At 38.3% G+C, this 20,609-nt stretch overlaps 1 protein-coding gene across 1 annotated transcript; it reads left to right on the top strand.

Annotated features, from left to right (window-relative positions):
- Window positions 1-7,651: 7,651 nt before the first annotated feature.
- On the top strand, window positions 7,652-10,194 carry LOC148875137 (pirin-like protein). Its single transcript, XM_088966821.1, has 6 exons — window positions 7,652-7,874; window positions 7,978-8,027; window positions 8,171-8,209; window positions 8,353-8,381; window positions 9,243-9,409; window positions 9,516-10,194. Exons 1-6 carry the CDS (start codon window positions 7,759-7,761, stop codon window positions 10,018-10,020), a joined length of 906 nt encoding a protein of 301 aa, XP_088822947.1. The 5' UTR covers window positions 7,652-7,758; the 3' UTR covers window positions 10,021-10,194.
- Window positions 10,195-20,609: the final 10,415 nt, after the last annotated feature.

The following is a 20,609-nucleotide window of genomic DNA, read 5'->3' as shown; positions in this document are numbered from 1 at the left end:
TTATTAGCAAGAAATTTAGCCCCCATGTTATCAGACCACATCAAAGGAGTGGCAGAGACGGAGATACCAAGTTCTTGGAAGAGCATATGAAGCTACAAAACCTCAGCAGCCGCAGAGGCTAAGCTGCGATATTCTGATTGAGTGCTTGATCGAGCCACTATAGGTTGCTTTTTAGAACTCCAAGAAATTAAGTTAGAACCAAGAAACACACATTAACCACTATGGGAACATCGATCCATAAGATGGTTACCCCAATCAGCATCAAAGTAAGCAATAAGAGAGAATGTGCAACATGGTTGAAGAAGCAAGCCATAAGTGATTGTTCCTTTTAGGTATCGGAGAATCCTCTTTGCAATAGCCTAGTGGACCGTAGTGGGAGATTGCATGAATTAACATACTTATTTACAACAAAGGCAATTTTTGGACGAGTAATAGTGACGTACTGGAGAGCACCAACAATGTTGCGGAAGAAAGTTGGATCAGTGAGAGGTTCACCCTCTGATTTAGTGAGGCAAGTGGAGATAGACATAGGAGTGGAGAGAGGTTTCGCATCATGAAGTTGTGCTCGATGCAGAAGGTCATCAATATAGTTGTGCTGAGAGATATGAAAACCATTGGATGACCTATGAAGTTCAACACCAAGAAAATAATGTGTAGAACTCAAATCACGAAGAGAAAACTAAGAAGCGAGATGCTAAATGAGGGTGTTAGTGGAGAGCACCAACTGAGAAATAAGATGCTAAATGATGATATTGTCCACATAAATAAGAATTAAAATGATGTCAAATCCAGAATGAGAAATAAAAGGGAGGCAACGGCCTGAGATTCAATAAATCCTAGAGAAAGAAGAAAACCACACAGCCTTTTAAACGATGCACTAGGTGCTTGTTTCAAACCATAGAGAAATCGATGGAGGCAACAAACATGTGTTGGGAATCTGGGATCAACAAACCCAACTGGTTGCTTCATATATATTTCTTCTGAAATGTGGCCATATAAAAATGCATTGCTAACATCCAATTGGCAAACATCCCAATTAAAGGAAGTGACAATAGATAGTACTATGCGAATGGTAACCAGTTTGACAATAGGGCTGAATATTTCATCATAATCAAGACCAGCTTCTTGAGAGAAGCCTTTGGCAACAAGGCGTGCTTTGAAACGTTCAACCAAATCATCAGGCTTGTCCTTGATTTTAAAAACTCATTTGTTGCCAGTAATATTTTTATCAGGTGGGGCCAAGACAAGAGTCCAAGTTTTATTTTGAAGTAAGCCCCTTGGATTTGTCTTGAATATACCATGTCGAGCCCGAGTGGTCATTGGATGCAAGGAAGAAGAAGGTGGTAAGGCAGAAGCAGTAGATTCAACACGAGAAGGTGGGGACACAACATCCTGAGGAGACGATGGAGAAGATGAAACTTCACTTGGCGGTGTGGTATCTGAATCAACAAGGGGAGGAGCCCTAATTGGATGAGGTGGAATCAATGATGGTGGTGATGCAGTATCCGTGGTATAGAGAAATTGAAAGGAATCCTCATTAAAAATAACATTGTGAGGGATAAAAATCCATCCCATAGAGTGATAAAAACAAACATATCCTTTATGAGAATTAGAATACCCAATAAATACGCATGAAAGGGAGCAAGTTTGTAACATGTGCTTATTATATGGCTGAACATGTGGAAAGCATTCACACCCAAAAGCACGGAGTTCGAGGTAGTCTGAAGGATGACCAAATAATTTCTAAAACAGGGAACGCGATCCAATAACCAAAGTATGAAGCCGATTAATGAGATAGGCTACAATAGAGAAGGACTTGAACCAATATTTAGGAGAGACTCCAACATGAGTCATAAAAGCAAGGCCGGTCTCAACAATATGGCGATGTTTGTGTTCAGCTTGCCCATTTTGTGCTTGTGTATATGGACATGATATATGTCGAGAGATACCCACATGATTAAAATAATTTTGAAAAGTCTTGAATTCAGAGCCACCATCACTTTGAAAATATTAAATTTTAGCATCAAATAGTAATTCAACATTAGCTTTGAATTTCAAGAACACATTAAAGGCCTCAGATTTGCAGGTGAGAGAAAAAATCCAAATATACCGGCTGAAATCATCAACAAAAAGAATATAGTAATGATAGGCAGAAGCAGATGTCACTGGAGAGGGTCCCCATAAGTCACAATGAATTAATTCCAAAGGAGATTTACTAATGGTATGGTTTCTCGAAAAGAGGAGTACATGAATTTTTCCCATTGAGCAAGCTGAACGAAAATTAAATTCAATACTAGAAACTATTGGTAAATGCTGAGAAGAAATAATATCTTGAGTCACTCTAAGAGCAGGGTGACCTAGTCGATGGTGCCAAATCGTAGGGCTGGCACGAGTACCTACAAACACAGAGGGGGACGAAGCTGGTATCTTGATTGGGAGATGAAGTTGATACAAACCATCTTTATTCAACCCTTGAAAAATTATCATCCCAATGCGTTGATCCTTCACAAAAAAATCATGAGGATGAAAATCAAAATAGACATTATTATTAGCAAAAAAACGAGCCACAGATAAGAGATTGAAGGAGATCTGGGGAACATGTAGAATATTATTCATAATCAACGATCTGGAGATAAAGTAGAAATAGTAGAAGAACCAGAATGAGCAATCTGCAAACCTGAACCATCGCCAATAGAGACTCGATCAGATCCATCATAGTCAGAGTGTATTTGCAGTTTATTGAGATCTGAAGTGAGGTGATGTGTTGCTCTAGAATTAGGAAACCAGATATATGCATTCTACTTGTCACATTCGGATGCAGCCGTAAACGCCAGGGGTTGTGGTCGTTTAGGATTCTTTAGACTGTCAATATGTGCAAGGAGTTTCCGACAGTACATAACAGAATGATTTCATCCCCCACAAATTTGGCAGGGATTATTGCTATATTTGGAGGGCTTAGTGGATCCATTACCCGTTTAAGGTATATCAACTTTATTATATTTCTTAGAATCATTCCCTTTAGAGGCAAGATTCGTAGAAGGGGAGGTAGCCTGTGTGGATGGAGTTACTGAATGAAGCAAACGATTTTCATGAGTGAGAAACATACCTTGTAAACTAGCAAATGATAATCCATCTATTCAAATAATGATAGTTGTAGATAAAACACTATAGTCTGGACCGAGGCCATTGAGGGCATGATGAGTTAGCTGCGAATTTGTTAGAGGCTCTCCAATTGCAGCTATCTTGTCACTAAATACCTTGAGTTTTTGCAAATAGTCGGTCATGGAGAGGTCATTTTTCCGCAGTGCTCCGAGTTCATTTCTAAGACCAACGCCACTAGCTATTCCTCGAGGAGAATAAAGATTCTCAAGAGTTTCCCAGACATCTTTGTTGGTTTTTCTTCCCACGACTTGCACTAGTGTTGTTTCCGTTAGAGAGGATAAAAGCCAGTTGAAGATATAATGATCTTGTTTAACCCATTGTGTATAGGGTTCTGTCATCGAGCGAGATGGACAAGGGGTTGTCCCATCGACATATCCGAGGAGCTCATGGTTCAGAAGGGCATTTTCAACCTGAAAATGCCATACAATATAGTTGACACCATCCAACCAAACCGAAATCAACTAAGGAATGTGATTCCCCGATGCTCCGATGTTTATTTGATTGATCGAACTGGTAGGCATGTTGTAAGACATGACGAAAACTTGAAAAAAAAATGTTTATGGCTCTGATACCATATGAAAATAATAAAGGGAGAGAGAGACGATTGTGAATAATGGTCGAGTTCAATTATTCGACTTTCATTACTGATATTTATAGAGTACAAGAATAAGTAAGCCTTATCTAATTAGGATAGGTTAGAGGAAATCCTAATTAGGATAAAGCTTATCTTACTAGGATAATTTTATCCTTTACAAAGATAATCTACAGAGATAAGGATTATCTACAATAGGATAAGTATTTACAATACAAGATGAAGTAAGAGTCTACTAGGTGAAGGAGGAGAAGGAAGAGTTCCACGTGCATGCGCCATGCACATTATCATTTACAGAATCATCAACTCAATCAAATCCTGTGGGAGTAAGAAGTTGCTAATTGTTTGATCAAAACCTTAAACATGAATGCACGAATAAATGTGCTCTCTTCCCAAACTAACCTTCAATTGTAAAGCTTTTGCTTTCCAAGTCTATGTTTGGCGCGTCTTCTGGCTGTTTACAAGTTGGGAAGACTGAAAATTGGTCTATTTCTGTTTGGCACACAGAAGATCTAGCCGCAAAAGGCATGAATGCCAAAAGGACGTGAAAAGCCTATTTTGGGCTGATTTTGGGAAGCTTCAAATGAAGCTTTTCGTGTCTTTCGTGTTTTATTCTCGTGTGGAAAGATGCACGGAAAGTCTACCAAACGGTCTTTGGGCTGCCCAGATGTTATGTCAAAAGTACAATGCATCTTTTGACTATCAGGGCTACAAGAAGATCTTCTAAAAAAAAACTTACCAAACGGGCCTCAGTTGTACTTTGAAACAAATGAGAGTTGTAGCTTTAAACATGTTCATCCACTCCACTCTACAATCTCCCCTATTTAGTTTATTCGATTCTGTTGGTAGTCGGTTCACATTTGGCTCCCTTTTAAGTTTTATGATTCCTAAATGGCACCTTAATATGGAACAGCACCACCTGTCTTTCAAGGCTACGAGATTTGTATAAACTCCTCCTCCTCCTCCTCCTCATTGAGATAATGGGCTTTGACCACAGGCAAAGCCTGTTCGAGCAGCTTTACAGTATTGCATTTTAGAATATATCTATATATTTACTCTATTACATGGGAGATATTCACAATGCATGGTTGGAAAAGGCGATTGGAACGTTGTGGGCACGGATTTTTCTTTAATGAAAGCCCATTGGAGCTAAACATGTTCATGGGCCGGGTGGCCCGACGGACCAGCCCGGCCCCTGGACGGGCTTGAGCATGTTTATAGGCATGTGGGCTTAAACTCGGGCCAAAAATCCTGGCCCACAATAAATTTGAGCCGGGTTTAGGTTTTGTCAAAATAGCCTGGCCCGACCCGACCTAAAATTAGACTTAAAATGGGCTATGTGATTATGTCCATTTGAATAAATTGTTTAATTTAAGAATGTAAAACTGTGTTTTAAAACGTAAAAGAAAGGGAAAAAAACCATCTTTTAGGCCCATTGTTCATTTAAATTAAAAAAAAAAAAATATGAATTTTTATTTCTAATTTAAATAGTAAAAATTGTAATTTTTTTATTAGGTCGGACTTCAGACTTTTTATCAGAGTCGGACTCAGGCCCAAGTTATAGACCAGTTGGTCGGGCCAGGCTCGGGCTCAGGCCTAGCGTATTTCCATTAATCATGAGTAAAAGCCCAGCCCCAGCCCAACCTGGCCCGGCCCATGAACATTCTCAATGTGCGCCTTGAGTGACATGTTGGGAACGTTGTATTGGTAGCGGATCCTCGCCCTAGTGCCCTGTTAAAACTTGGAAATTCGAACATCATGATGCGAGGTTGCGAAAAGGATGCGCAGTAGGAGTCAGGAAGGTGTAATGCAGGCGTCATCAAGAATCATGAACCGTCACCATCATCAGTCAGGGTCGCGATGCCATGTTGCCCATCTACAACTGGATGGGTTTGAAAAGTCGAACACGTAATACGTTATTCGTAGGTTCACTCCCCCTTTTTTTTTTCTGCCTTTTTGGTTTTGATGGATGATGATGATGATGGTACGTATTTAAACCTCTCCTCTTTCTTCCGTCATGCTTTTGTATGAACGACGTCACGTTCTTCTCTCTCCTCCGAATGCCCCAAGGCCGAAGGAATCTGCTACCATATGACTAAGGTGCATCGTGTTTAATTGGACGACATCACACCATTTCCCCGTCAATGCCGTCATGCAGCATACATCAACATGCCTACCCTCGATGTTGTTGATGGAATATGTGTTGTCGGATCTTTACTTTGGAGTTGACCAGACGATCCCCACCATTCAAATAAAAGTGAGGAGATGGCATCCCCTGTGCATGAAACGGGTGTCATAGGAAATTTCCGATTAGTACCCTTTATTTTGGATCGGGTGTTATTTTGGCCTTAAAGTTTTAAAGTATGGTAATTTAGTATTTTAAAATATGATAATTCAGTACCTACTAATAATCAGTTGTTATGTTATATTTGAAAAAAATACACATGTTCATTGGGTGTCATTTAATTTTCTTTATTAATTATTCAAACATTATAATAAAAATTAATAGTTTCAAATCATTGTCTCTTCTATTCGAGAAAGTTGGGGTTACCAATAAGAGTGCAAATGGATCGGATCATGATCCCATTCGATCCAATGCATTATATATTTATAAATATAAATATATTTATAATACATATATTATTTATTTATTTATTTATTTATAAATATATTATTTATATAAATTTGTTATATTAATTATTTTTTTTATAAAAAATATGTATATATATGATGAAAATAATTAAAAATACAGTATTTTTGTTTTTTCTTTATTTAAATTGGTATATTTTATTTTTTCTTTTAATAATTTATTAACTTTTAAAGAAAACAAGTCGGATCAAATCATATCTGAAGATCCGATAGAATTTGAATTCAGATGAAGTCCTATTAGATTCGATCGAATCCGACATGAACAACGTTGGATCGGATTCAAGTATACCATGATTAGAATCCGATCTAATTCGTTTGCATCCCTAGTCACCAAAATGCCAACTCAAAAGTAATTCCAACTTTCTTGAATGGAAGAAACAAATATTTGGGACTATTAATTTTTTGTCAATATTTATATGGTTGGTAAAGAAAAGTAAATGACACTTGAAGGACATTTATGTCCTTTTCAAATGTCATTTAACAGCAGGTTAACTGCTGATTGATTGTCATGTTTTGAAAGTACAAATACTAAATTGTTGCATTTTAAAGTTCATGAACCAAAGTGACACTAGGTACAAAATACAGGATAATAATAAGAAATTATTTCTAAAAATTTGATTTGAATAATTAGATAGTTTCCCCCAAAAACCATCCAAGTAATTAGTTCTATTTCACCTTAGAATTATTCATTTATCAAAAATTGTTGATTTGATAAAAAAATTCACTGATACTATTTGATCCATATAACAAACTTTGGTTTTCTTTTTTTTTTTCATTGTGACTACTATTTTATTTTATTAAATTGCAACAGATTTAGACCACCATTAACCCAAAAACCAGGGGACAGAGTGGTTTCCAATATGGGTCGAAGTGATAAAATAATACATAACAAGCAGGATTTATAAGGTCATAATTGATTTCCATATCATATGATTTTTATATACTAGAATTTGGCATATAAAATTAAAAGGGCTAAAATTGAAAATTGAAGGGGGGACTAAAGTGTAAAGAGTAAAGACATCATCACCACGCCATAATGACCTTAGCCAGTTAGCCCCCCTCCATCACATTTTCATATGATTACATATACGTGAGAACAGACAAGGATGAATGACCTTTGGCTTTTAAATCCAGCCATCTTTTGACAGTTTGACCCCATAATTAATTAATTAACTAATTAATCTCAAACTCATTTTTATTTTTATTTTTATTTTTTTTAAAGCAACGGAAAGCTAGCTAACTGAACGTATAAATCACTCGGCGATGTCCCCCTCCGTGCCTCTATAAATATCCCAACGTCCCTCCCTTTTTGTTCACTTCACTGTGATTGGAGTTAAACTAACCAAATTGAAGGAATGTCCGGAACAGCAATTTCGAAGCTTCTTAGAGAGCCTCGTCTCGTCAATCGAAAATTTCAGGCCAGGCCTCAACATGAAGGTGTTGGAGCCGTTGTTCGTCGAAGCATCGGACGGTAACATACACAGATGACAGATTATTCTCCCTCCATCCTTTCTTCATCCAAAATTATTGTGAAATTTGATCTCTTCGTCTGAATGCATCTTTCATTTCCTTAGGTTTGAGTTGAAATACTTCGATCCTTTTCTCGCCTTAGATGAATTCTCAGGTGTGTGTCTGTGCGTGTATCTTTTATCTCTTCTCTCTTTCTCTCAATTCTTTTTCTATTTCTTGCTTATTAAGTTCTAATTGATTGATTAATGAACGAGCTTTCTTATGATATTTCTCTCCCTTTTCTTCCGAATTTTGCAGTTTCTGCTCCTGCCGGATTTCCCGACCATCCACACAGAGGTTTATATTCCACTTTCCAGCTCTTTCTCTCACTTCATAACGAGATGAACTGATTCGGACTTGAATAAAGAAATTGAAATCCAGCTCAATCTGATATTTATTTTGATCAATTCTCTTTTCCTTTGTGTTTTTCACTTGAACAGGGTTCGAGACGGTTACATACATGTTGCAGGTAAAGCCATCGATGCTTGCTAGCTAATATCTAATAGGATTTTCGTTTTATATCCCTGATATATATAGTTATATATTTTATTCCCCCACCTAACAGTTTTTTTCGCCATTTATAATTAAGATTGATTATTTAAAAAATAAACTAGTTTTCGATTGTATATTTCTTGTGCATTAGCTGATTGCCTGATTTGTTGGCACAGTATATGAAATTTAATATTCTTTGATTCTTTCCACCAAAAATGAGAAAGGTTTACTATTTCAGGTCGAGTAGGAAGTCCCTACCATGGTTTTTAAAAACGAACCGGTGATCGAATTGGTGAGGGGTCAGGTTACCAGTTCGAACGGTTCTACCGTTCGACCCAAAAAATTAAAAAAAATTGAAAAATAGTCAAAATCGTTCAAACGGTTAATTGGCCGGTTCAGAGGTTTGCTAACTAAAATCAATGATTTTGGGGAAAAAATCAATTTTAGGGAAAAACGGAACTGGTCAGGTGACCGATTCCCGGTTTTTCCTGTCCGACCGTCCGGTACTTATGGTCCTACACCAGATTGTGACCCTATGCGTTTGACCGGACTAGGACCGGCAAAAAGGTGCCAAAGATACCAACTACCAAGGATTAGGTTTCAAAATTCAGGTAGAATTGTAGAAAGCTACGGAAGAGTCAATGGCGGGAGATGTTCAAGTATTAGAAAGACAATTTTCCGCCCTTGGATAATAGGATTTGGGGTAGAGACTTTATATAATAGGGAGTCGAACTTTTGAATGACAGTCCCCTGAGTTTTCAGTCTCAAGTATAGGTTTATTAATTAATTCCAACCAATTTGCAAAACAAATTTTATTAATATCATCTTGGGCTCACAGGGAGCTGTTACCCATGAAGATTTTGAAGGGCACAAGGGTACGATAAGAGCCGGCGATTTACAGTGGATGACCGCCGGAAGAGGGATTGTGCACTCGGAAATGCCGGCAGCCGAAGGAACTCAAAAGGGTCTACAGTTGTGGATCAATCTTTCTTCACAACACAAAATGTAATGAGAAAACCACCAGTAATGAATTTTCAAATTTTAATCAACAGAAGGACATCCATCCCCATATCTGTAGTTATGTTCTAATTAAGCTGCTGAATGATTTCAGGATTGAACCAAGATATCAAGAGATACAAAGCAAAAATGTTGCCGAAGCAGAAAACGATGGCATCAAAGTGAGAGTGATAGCAGGCGAGGCCTTGGGAGTAAAATCACCCGTTTACACAAGGACGCCAACAATGTATTTGGATTTCACTCTAAAGCCAGGGGCTCATCTCCAACAACCGATCCCACCAACCTGGAACTCATTTGTCTACGTCTTAGAAAGCGAGGGCATCTTTGGCAGTCTGAAATCCCCATCGACTACACCCCATCATCTTCTTCTTTTGGGTTCCGGGGATGGTGTTGAAGCATGGAACAAGTCTTCCAAGCCTCTGAGATTCATCTTGGTTGGAGGGCAACCGTTGGGCGAACCTGTGGCACAGTTTGGGCCTTTTGTCATGAATACTCAAGAAGAGATTGACAAAACAATTGATGATTATCAGCAATACACCAATGGATTCGAGAAAGCCAAGAATTGGAGATCACAATCTATGCTTGAACTTGATTTGTAATTTGCTTCAGATTTATAATTTATAATTTCTTGCTCCTGCTTGTTTTCAGGAGAAGAAAATAAACAGCGGATAGCATAGGTCGTTATTGTAAGTCTCTGAAGATTACAGTACACAATGTCTTTTACTTTATTACTGATAAAATGATTATATGAATCTTGAAAATTGTTGAAATAATATGGACCTTTCCGTCCAGAAAAAAAAATATGGAGTATCAAGTTATCAAAACTAAGCTAATTAACAATGATAACTCCTGACTTCCAATACAAAATTAATAATCTAATATAAACAAATAATGTGCAATTTTAAGTATGCCTTGATTTTAAAATTCTGTACAGTACGGATGGGAAATGAATTTGAAGCCTACTACAGTCCCTAAAATTGTTCCCTGGCTCAAACGAGCAAAAGTTTGATGAAAGACTCCACTACGAATACGCTTATTAGTTAATATAGACATATAGTTATAACTATGGTTACCATTTTCTAGCCCTCAAACGACATAGGCCAAAGCCCAGCCAGATCCGACTTGTATTAAAAGCCAGGCCCGGCCCACGATCACCCTACTAAACATCAACAATTGATGTGCATTGTAAAAATTTAGATCAGCCGAGTGCCCGAGCAGAGTGGCGAGTCTTGATTTTTCAAATATATAAATCAACAAAAAATAGGAAAGCATGACTCTTTACCAAGGTGAGTTCACCAAGTCTGAAAACTAGCTTTACAGGTTCATTGACACTGGAAGATGATCCGTGAGTCATAAAAAAAGCGGTACACAGACTGGGCATTAACGTCATCTCTCTCTCTCTTACAACCACATGGAAATTGCTGACTTAGCCTGGGAATCAGATGAATCGGATGAGTTTGGTTTATCCAGTAGGCATTTGACTCAGTAGGTCGATCTGTCCATCCAGTCAAAAGATAAAAAAAAGGCAGAGTTAGGGTGAAATTGGTGAAACTAGATGAACATCGGAAACAACATGGTCATTGCCCCGAACTTGTGCAACAGCGAACACATGCAAGCTTAAGCTTACTGTTGACCATATAAAGCCAAATATTATGAAGATTGATTCTGGGAACCCATCTTATTTTTTCTCTCTGAATTGCCCATCCCATATTATTTCATGGTGAATTTAGAGAAAATGTAAATAAACATAATTTAGAACCTAATAAGCATCTCCCACCTATTTGCCGTTGTTGTTTGGGGTGAGAGGTCCATGAGAAGTAGGAACTTGCTAATAGCCTATCCCATCATCTGATCTTCTAATTTATAAATAATTGAGTAAAGAAAAGAATAAAGATGAAAAATAAGTAGTCGATCGCCTTTTCCCCAAACTAGTAAAGAACTCAGCTTGTCTGAGTGACGTAGCATGGAAGCAATGAGAAACCGGGCTGGCTACGCAAGCATCGGGCGATCGCTAGCTTCTAGCGAAGAACACCGAATTCTCTATGAAAGAGAAAAGGTGGCGAAAATAGGAAGAAGAAAACTTGAAGAAATTCTGAAAAATATGAAGTATGAATTGATGAATAATTTTGGAAAAATAACAGTATTTATAATACATTTGGAAATTGTAAAAGAATTAGGAAATAACAACTAGGATAGATCTAAATATCTAATCTGATAGGATCGAACTCTCATTGGTTTGATCTCCCCCGTCCGATCTCCCTAGATGCATGGATCTTGGATTATCTTGCTAATCTTGATGTTTCTTGGAATCTTTCTTGATAATCTTGGAAGAATCTTGCTCTATCTTGCTAATCTCGGAAGGGTCTTGCTAATCTTGAATCCTTGGATCCCTTGCTTATCTTGAATTCTTGGATCTTAGTTAGACTTATCCTTATCCTAGGAGCTGCCGCCCCTAGGGATGAGATGGGCCTTGTGATGGGCCTCCATCATGCTCCCCACTGGGAGAGAACTCGACCCCGAGTCGTGACTAGGGTAGGCAAGTGTTATTTCCGGCAGGTACCGATGAAGGTCAGCAACATTGAAGGTCTTGCACATACCCATATGATCTGGTAAATCTACTACATAGGCATTGTCATTAATCTTCTTCACGATCTTATATGGGTCATACTTCCGAGGCTTCAACTTGTTGTAAGTACCTGTGGGAATCATTTCCTTCCTTAAGAAGACCATAACCTCATCACCTACGTCAAACACTTGAGGTCAGTGGTGCTTGTCTGTGGCCATCTTGTACTTGGCGTTGGCTTGCTCTAGCTTCCGTTTCACGACCTCTTGGATGGACTGGATTTGTTCTGCCATCTGTTCTACTGAGATACTGGCGCTGGGTACTCTAGGTAACTTCACTAAATCCAGTGCATGGTTAGGGACCTTCATGTATATGATGGAGAATGGGGATCTGCCTGTAGAACTATGCACTGCGTTGTTATAGGTGAACTTAACCTGGGCAATGGCGAAGTCCCACTGTTTTGGCCTCTCCCGGCATATGCTGCGAATTAAATTCCCTAAGGTTCGGTTTACCACTTCTGTCTGTCCATCTGTCTACGGATGGGCTGTACTACTGAAATTAAGTGATGAATCAAACAACCTCCACAGGGTCATCAAAAAGTGACTGAGGAACCGTATGTCACGATCTGGTGTAATGGTCTTGGGTACCCCATGCAAGCGGACAATCTCCCTGAAAAATAATTTGGCTGTTGCGGATGCATCTGTTGTTTTCTTGCATGGGAGGAAGTGAGTCATTTTTTAGAATCTATCAACCACCACGAAGACGGAGTCCATGTTCCTCTAGGTCTTTGGCAAGCCTAACACAAAATCCATGGACAGGTCTTCCCATATAGCAGTAGGAACGGGTAAGGGCATGTAGAGACCTATGTTCTGGGTTTGTCCCTTAGCTGTCTAACAAACATAGCACCTGCTTACGATGGTAGAGTCTTTTCTTAATTTCGGTCAGTAATATCGCCCCTTAACTGCTTCTATTGTTTTGTCCCTTCCCAAGTGTCCTGCTAATCCACCCCCATGCAAATCCCTGATGATTTTTTCGCAGAGGGAGGTGCAAGGGATACACAGTTGTTCCCCTTTCATAAGAAACCCATCATAAATAAAGAAGCCTTCTGCTGGCTGCTTATTCAACATTTCTCCCATACCTGTTGGAAGTCTTCGTCCTGGGCATATAAGTCTTTTAGGCACTCAAAACCCACAATCTCAACACTAGGGGTCTTGATGAGAGCTACACGCCTACTAAGTGCATCAGCCACTTTATTTTGATGTCCTGTCTTATACAAAATTTTATATGGGAACTTGTCTAGGAAAACATGCCATCTGGCATGTAAATCACTTCTTAATTGCTTTTGTCCACTAAGGTATTTTAGGGCCTGGTGGTCAGTATAGAGAACAAATTCTTTTGCAATTAAATAGTGTTCCCATGTCTTCAAGGCTCTAACCACAGCATAAAACTCATTGTCATAAGTAGACCACTTTCACCTGGCTTCACATAATTTTTCACTGAAGAAAGTAATGGGTCTTTTCTCTTGGGACAATACAACCCCTATGCCAACTCCACTGGCGTCACATTCAACTTCAAATAATTTATTAAAATCTGGCAAGGCAAGAACAAGAGTAGTACATAATTTTTCTTTTATGAGAGCAAAACTTTGCTCTTGTTCTTCTCCCCACTGAAATTTACCATTTTTCAAGCATTCAGTAATGGGAGCCATGATACTACTAAAATTCTTAATAAAGCGCCTATAGAAGGTTGCCAACCCATGAAATCGCCTGACATCTGTGATAGTGGATGGGGTCAGCCACTCCCTGATGGCTTTCACTTTTTCCTCATCTACTTTCACACGGTCCTTACTTATAATAAATCCCAGGAATAATAAATTATCATTCATAAAGATGCATTTCTTCAAATTAGCATATAATTTATTTTACCTCAATGTTTTCAGGACCTCCCTAATATGTCCCACATGCTCAGTGATAGATTTGTTGTATATCAAAATAGACTACCACAAATTTACCAATGAAGAGGTGCAATACCTGGTTCATCGGCCTCATGAAAGTGTTGGGTGTGTTGGTTAGTCCAAAGGGCATGACTAACCACTCGAATAAGCCATCTCTAGTCTTGAAGGTTGTCTTCCATTCATCTTCGGGACGGATCCTGATTTGATAATATCCACTCCTGAGATCTATTTTTGAGAAAACTACAGCTCCGCTTAGTTGGTCCAGCATGTCATCCAACCTAGGAATGGGAAATTTGTACCCAATGGTGATCTTGTTAATGGCCCTGTTGTCGACACACACTCTCCAACTGCCATCCTTCTTAGGTGTTAATAAGGCAAGTACTGCACAAGGACTCGTGCTGATTTGAATGTGTCCATTTTTCAATAATTCTTTTACCTTTTCCCATAAGATTTCATTCTCCTTAGGACTCATCCTGTAATGTGGGAGGTTAGGTAGACTGACACCTGGAGCAAAATCAATATGGTGTTGTATATCTCTCATAGGAGGGAGTTCATTTGGTAACTCCTTTGGAACTACATCATTGAATTCATCTAGTAGTCCTTGTACTTCAGTTGGAACTTTATTTTCATCATTAACATCTTCTTCTTTTACTACTAACAAATGTATTTCATGAGTATCCTTACATTCTTTAACAAATTCAGCATGATGATGGGTGATTGTAATGAAATTCTTCTCATGTGTTTTTGGAACATTTGTATTTTTTTCTGCTATGGGTAACAAAGTATAACGTGTACCCTCTTTTCAAGTTGGTATGTATTCTTCCTACACATGTGCATTGCATCTGTATCAAACTGCCAAGGCCTCCCTAACAAAATATGGCAAGCATCCATATCTACAATATCACAATATACTTCATCATGGTACTTACCAATTGAAAAAGGTACCTTGCAGTGTTCTTCCACTCGTACGCTGCCTCCTTCCTTGATCCACCCAATTTTGTATGGGTTGGGATGTTTTTCAGGAATCAGCTGTAATTGTTGGATGACATCCCTGTAAATAATATTTTCCTGACTGCCACTATCAATAATTAAATTAAATAATTTTCCCTTGACTACATCTGGTACGAAATAATCTGTGCCTTTGAGAAGTGTCTTTATTTTTATGGGACAACATTAATTTTCTTACCACACAAGTATACTCCTCATGTTCATATGGACCCTCTTCATCCTCCCCATCAGGTTCACAGTATACTTCCTCCTCCCTTTCTACCATATTAACTACCTTCCTCTTGGGATAGTCATTGGATCTATGTCCCACCTCATTACATTTAAAACATTTAATAGGAGCAGGCCTTGCATAAGGGTTACTGGGTTTAGGAGGGTTGGAAGGATTACCTCGAGTATGTCCTCCTGTAGTTGCCTTACCGGCATTACTTGTGCTTCCGGGTGAGAAGGTTGTACTAGCGGGACTGATTTGTTCCTATCGACAGTTGCCGGTCTGTTGTCGCTCCGCTGTACCAACGGTAATTATCACTACGTGCCTTGTCTTGGAACATTAATTCTGCTTTCAAGGCTGGGTTCCTTGCTTCTTGCATACTAAGAACTATCTGTACAGCACTTTTGTCCCTGATGGACGGTCTCAACCCGCTTAGATAGCGGGCTGCCTGCTGGTTATCGCTTTCAAACAGTTGGTTTCGAACAGGAGCCCTTCCTTCTCTCATCCGGGTCTCTCTCATCCGTTCCCACCAAACAGATGCGCCTCCCTTTAATCGAAAAGCTACCAGTTTTACCCTTCGTTCCTCTGGTATCTCCATGTAATCAAAGAATCTATCGACTTCTGTGATCCAATCCAGAAGTCCCTCTATGCCAAGATCTCAACTAAAAGTAGGAATATCTACCTTGAGTTTAAATTCATCATTATTCCTACGGGGATTGAAATTACCTTGATTGTGCCAATTTCTACCATTTTTGTCATTGCCGGGAAGAATTGGAGCACCACCAAATTCCATATCATCGTCACTGTCGTCGTCTAGGACTGGTCGTCGTAGCACAGTATGGACGGGTGGTCTGTCGTGGTTGCCTCCCTCAATTTGCTGTGAATGTTCCAAGTTCTGTGGAGCAGCCTCCCATAACAAGGTTCGCAGTTGTTCAGCCATCTCTGCCACCTGCTGCTCGATGTTACATGTGGTTGTACGCTATTCTTCGATTGCTCTCCAAACAGCTGGAAACCCCTAATCTCCGTCATGGGGTGGGTTGCGACTACTACCGTCTAGGTTGGACATGACTGGATGAATTCCCTGCTCTGATACCACCTGACGCAGCGTGGAAGCAATGAGAAACCGGGTTGGCTATGCAAGCACCGGGCGATCGCTAGCTTCTAGCGAAGAACACCGAATTCTCTAGGAAAGAGAAAATGTGGCAAAAATAGGAAGAAGAGAACTTGAAGAAATTTTGAAAAATATGAAGTATGAATTGATGAATAATTTTGGGGAAATAGCAGTATTTATAATACATTTGGAAATTGTAAAAGAACTAGGAAATAACAACTATAATAGATGTAAATATCTAATCTGATAGGATCGAACTCTCCTTGGTTTGATCTCCCCCGTCCGATCTCCCTAAATGCATGGATCTTGGATTATCTTGCTAATCTTGATGTTTCTTGGAGTCTTTCTTGATAATCTTGGAAGAGTCTTGCTCTATCTTGGTAATTTTGGAAGAGTCTTGCTAATCTTGGATTCTTGGATCCCTTGCTTATCTTGAATTCTTGGATCTTAGTTAGACTTATCCTTATCTTAGGAGCTGTCGCCCCTAGGGATGAGATAGGCCTTGTGATGGGCCTCCATCGCTGAGCTCTGTACTTTTTGTTTTAGGGGTTGTGTAACCAATAGGCAATAATAATGCCCTAGCTAAGGGCCTGAGGCTCTGTGAGTCTGTGGCGGATGGTTTTCAGTTGTAGCCCTATACCAATCTCTCACTTCACGTGCATGGCGGATGGCAGATGGCGGATGGTAATTCCTTTTAGAGGCCTAGAGGATGTTGACACGTTCTTCCATGTGTCCCTCTCAACTTGAGGTGTAAAGCTAGGCTATGTCGTGATAGCACGGCAAGATTTTGTGGGCCCTACAAGCTTTAACGGGCTGTGCCGTGCCGATACGTGGGCCCATGTGGGTTGTCTCTGCTAGGTCCAAAACCCCTAAAAGGTCAGGCCCAGCATGGCCTTCTACATGAGCCTTGGTAGGTTTGTGTTGGGAGCCGTGTCGTGGGCCTGGGCTAAGTCGGGCCAGTATTTTTTTTTCATTTTTTTTAAGTAAAATGTAATGATGATACAAACTTTAGAAAAAATAAAAACTTAACAAAATACAAAATAGACAATAAGTTGAAAAAATTAGAAATTTTATTTCATTTGAATTTAATGAATACAAATTAAAAATATAAATTGAAAAAAAAAATACAATGGAATATTGGAATTGGAATAAAATATAAAAATAATATATTAAAATTGAAAATAAAAATTTACAATGGTATTGAAAAATAACAAATAAGTAACAACTTTTAAATAAAATCAAAAACAAAATTTGCAATAATTTAAAAATGCTATACAACTATTGAGTATACAAAAAAAAATATTGACATCATTATTTTCTTCAAATTCCACCCTCTATTTCCTTGACCTTGATCTACATCATTTGCTTCTAGTGAACCATTAGATGAAGTGTCATGCCCTTCTTGATCTTTGTAGACATGTGGATTTTTAAGCCAAATAAGTTTAATTTACATGGTAGCCATCTCAAGTTAATATGGGCCTCCATGGGCCCAAGGCCCAAGTCTATAAATATGACTTAGTGGCCCAAGGATCCTAGTATACTAAGTCTAGTATGGCGCATGTCCTATTGTAATAGGGTGGTTTCATTGGCAAGACCGTTGACGCTTACATAATGGTGCATGTATGGGAGTTAACCCTAACCCAACACCCCAATCACAAGATTGATTAGCAAAATGGGCTTAGGTGGCAGTCCTAATCTTTGGCTATAAATAGCCTTTCCTAGGAAGAAATAGCCTCTTTTTTTTCAACAATCACATTAAAAGAAGCTCTCACACAAACACTTGAGGATTGCAAAAACTACAAGCTCTTGCGAACTCCAACAACTTCAAGATCAAGAGAGAAGAAAGAAGGGAAAAACTTCTTAGTCTCTACAACACACTTGGATTCAAGCTCTCCAAAGAAGATCAAGCCACTACAAAAAGGCCATTCTTAGAAAAACATCATTCACAACCAATCAAGCGCGAAGCCCAGAGTGAAGAAATCTACATCAACTCCTTAGAAGTACCAAAATCAAGGAAATTTATATCAACACTTTAAGAAGTACGAGAAAATGCCAACGGCCCTTGTCTTCACCACATTTGACCATTAATCAGAGGTTGCTCATGTCATCGAGCAGAAATCAAAGAGAGTTCAGTTTCCTCGTATTTTCTTTATTACATTTCTTTTTGTAATTTGTCTCCATATTTTGTATTAATCAATACATGAAATTTGTATCGGAAATCTTATAGTCTATCTCCAGCATCCAGCCAATCCTTCAACCATATACACATCTCTAGTCTTTCAACATTTATGTAGCTTTGCTTGTCATCCTATACTCTAGTACCCACACTATAACAAGATTTCAATGGAACTATAAACACTAGAGGGGTTAGTAGATAATAGAGTTGTTCATGGGCAGAGCTCAGGCTTGGGTTTTGTCAAAATTCTAATGGGCTAACTCAAAGCTTGAGCTCGAGACAATGTAAAATTGGCCCTGAAGCCCGACCCATGAACAAGTTTAGTAGATAATGTGTCATGGCAACAAGAATTGGATTATTTTTTCTATGTTCACTCCACTAAGCTAAAATATCAAAATTATTTAATTCCTTCGAGTTGAGGGAATCAATTAATAAGAAAAAATGGCATATAAAAAAAATTAAGTTTAGTAAATTAACTTGATGACGAAATGGCAACTGATTTTTTCCTTTTATTTATAAAAGATCCAAATTTCTCTTTCATTACCAGGACTAGATGTTTCAGAAGTGGAAGTTGTATCTATACAAGTTCTCTTTATGTCCTAATAATTGAGATTCATATAAAATGTACATTTCAAATAATAAATTATTAATTTCATATTTTTTGTTCTAATTTCAAGTATTATATCTTCATAATAAGATTCAAGTAAAACATCTAAACCATCTTTTCTAATCATAGGATCTAACATTGTAGCTAAGAAATATAAAGAAATATTTTCCCAATATTTTCTTAAATTTAACTTCTATTATATCAACAATATTATGAAAATTTAAATTACTTCTAAATTTTGAAAAATATTCACTAATCATAGATGATGAAGATCAATAGTAAAACTTTGATCCCTACTTTAACTGGTGGCCTTGAACTCAAATGCAAGTTCTAGTAATAGAATCTACAAAAAACAATAAGTCAGAGGGCTTAGATAGGTGTCCCAAGCTATGAATTTCGACGGTCATGTGAGTAGATGTCGAGTTGTCCGATGAGGTGAAAATGCTAGAGCAGGAATCAAAATGTAATAGGTGGTCTCGAGTGGAAAATGCTTACCTTTATATAGAGCTCATGTTTCGACCAGAATGTGGGGTGAAGGGTGATCGAGGCGGGAGGCCATAGTGCGCATGTCTAGGTGGTTAGAGGTAGAACGTTTGCAATTCTTGGAGGATGCTTGGGGCTACTTCCCCACAAAGTGGGGAGTGGAGTACTGGTACCACCAGGTGGCAATCCATGATCATGCGTGGCACAGGTCAGTCTTTCATCTTTGGCATCAGAGATGAGTCAGATAGTGAGCATGGCCTCTAGGTCGAAGGTAGTTTGAGGTCAGAGTACGTTCATATAGGTCGAAGGTAGCCTAGGTTGGAAGGACCAGGTTGGAAGCATGCCTTGGGTGAGTAGCACAGCTTGAGCCTATTCTAGGTTGGAGGTCCAATTATCAAGACAGCTGGAATCAAGCTATCATTGGTGGTCTAAGCTACTACTTAAGCACTATGCTGCCACGTGTTGAGACAAAGTGCAATAAAGCGCTCTTCAGACCACCATGTGTCGAGATATGGTTGAAGGGTAAATCGACCCCATCAATCAATAAATAATTAACTAAAATACAATAAGTTGGATAATAAACACTTGAATTCATGAGTTATATCATAAAAAAATTATAAAAAATCTTTTATAAAAATTGCAATTTCCCAATTAACACTAGTTATAAAATCATAGGAGATTTTCTCATTATAAAAATTAGTAAGAATATCTTTGTATAAAATACAATTCTCTAACATAGAATAGATAGAATTTCACATATGTTGAACATATAATACAAAATTTATATATTTTAGACCATGTTTTTGACATAAATATATAAGTTCTTGTTTTCTTGTACTTTTAATATACGTAATACAATTTCTAATTTTAGAAATATGATGCGAAATAATATTTAAATCATCTTAAACACATAAAATTAAGATGTGACATGCACATCTAATATGAAATAATTTGCCATTTAAGCATGGTTTTAATTGAGATTTTAAAATATTTATTGTTGAATCATTATTACTAGTGATGGAGATCAAAAGTCACAATACCTGCTCGGGTGAAAATGTTGGCGATAGATCTGCAAAAA

The sequence above is a fragment of the Nelumbo lutea genome, chromosome 1 (genome assembly GCF_056320005.1).
Source record: "Nelumbo lutea isolate HS-2025 chromosome 1, American lotus-T2T, whole genome shotgun sequence".
NCBI classification, from domain to species: domain Eukaryota; kingdom Viridiplantae; phylum Streptophyta; class Magnoliopsida; order Proteales; family Nelumbonaceae; genus Nelumbo; species Nelumbo lutea.
Note: the sequence above shows the minus strand (reverse complement) of the source record. Positions and strands in the feature narration are given on the sequence as shown.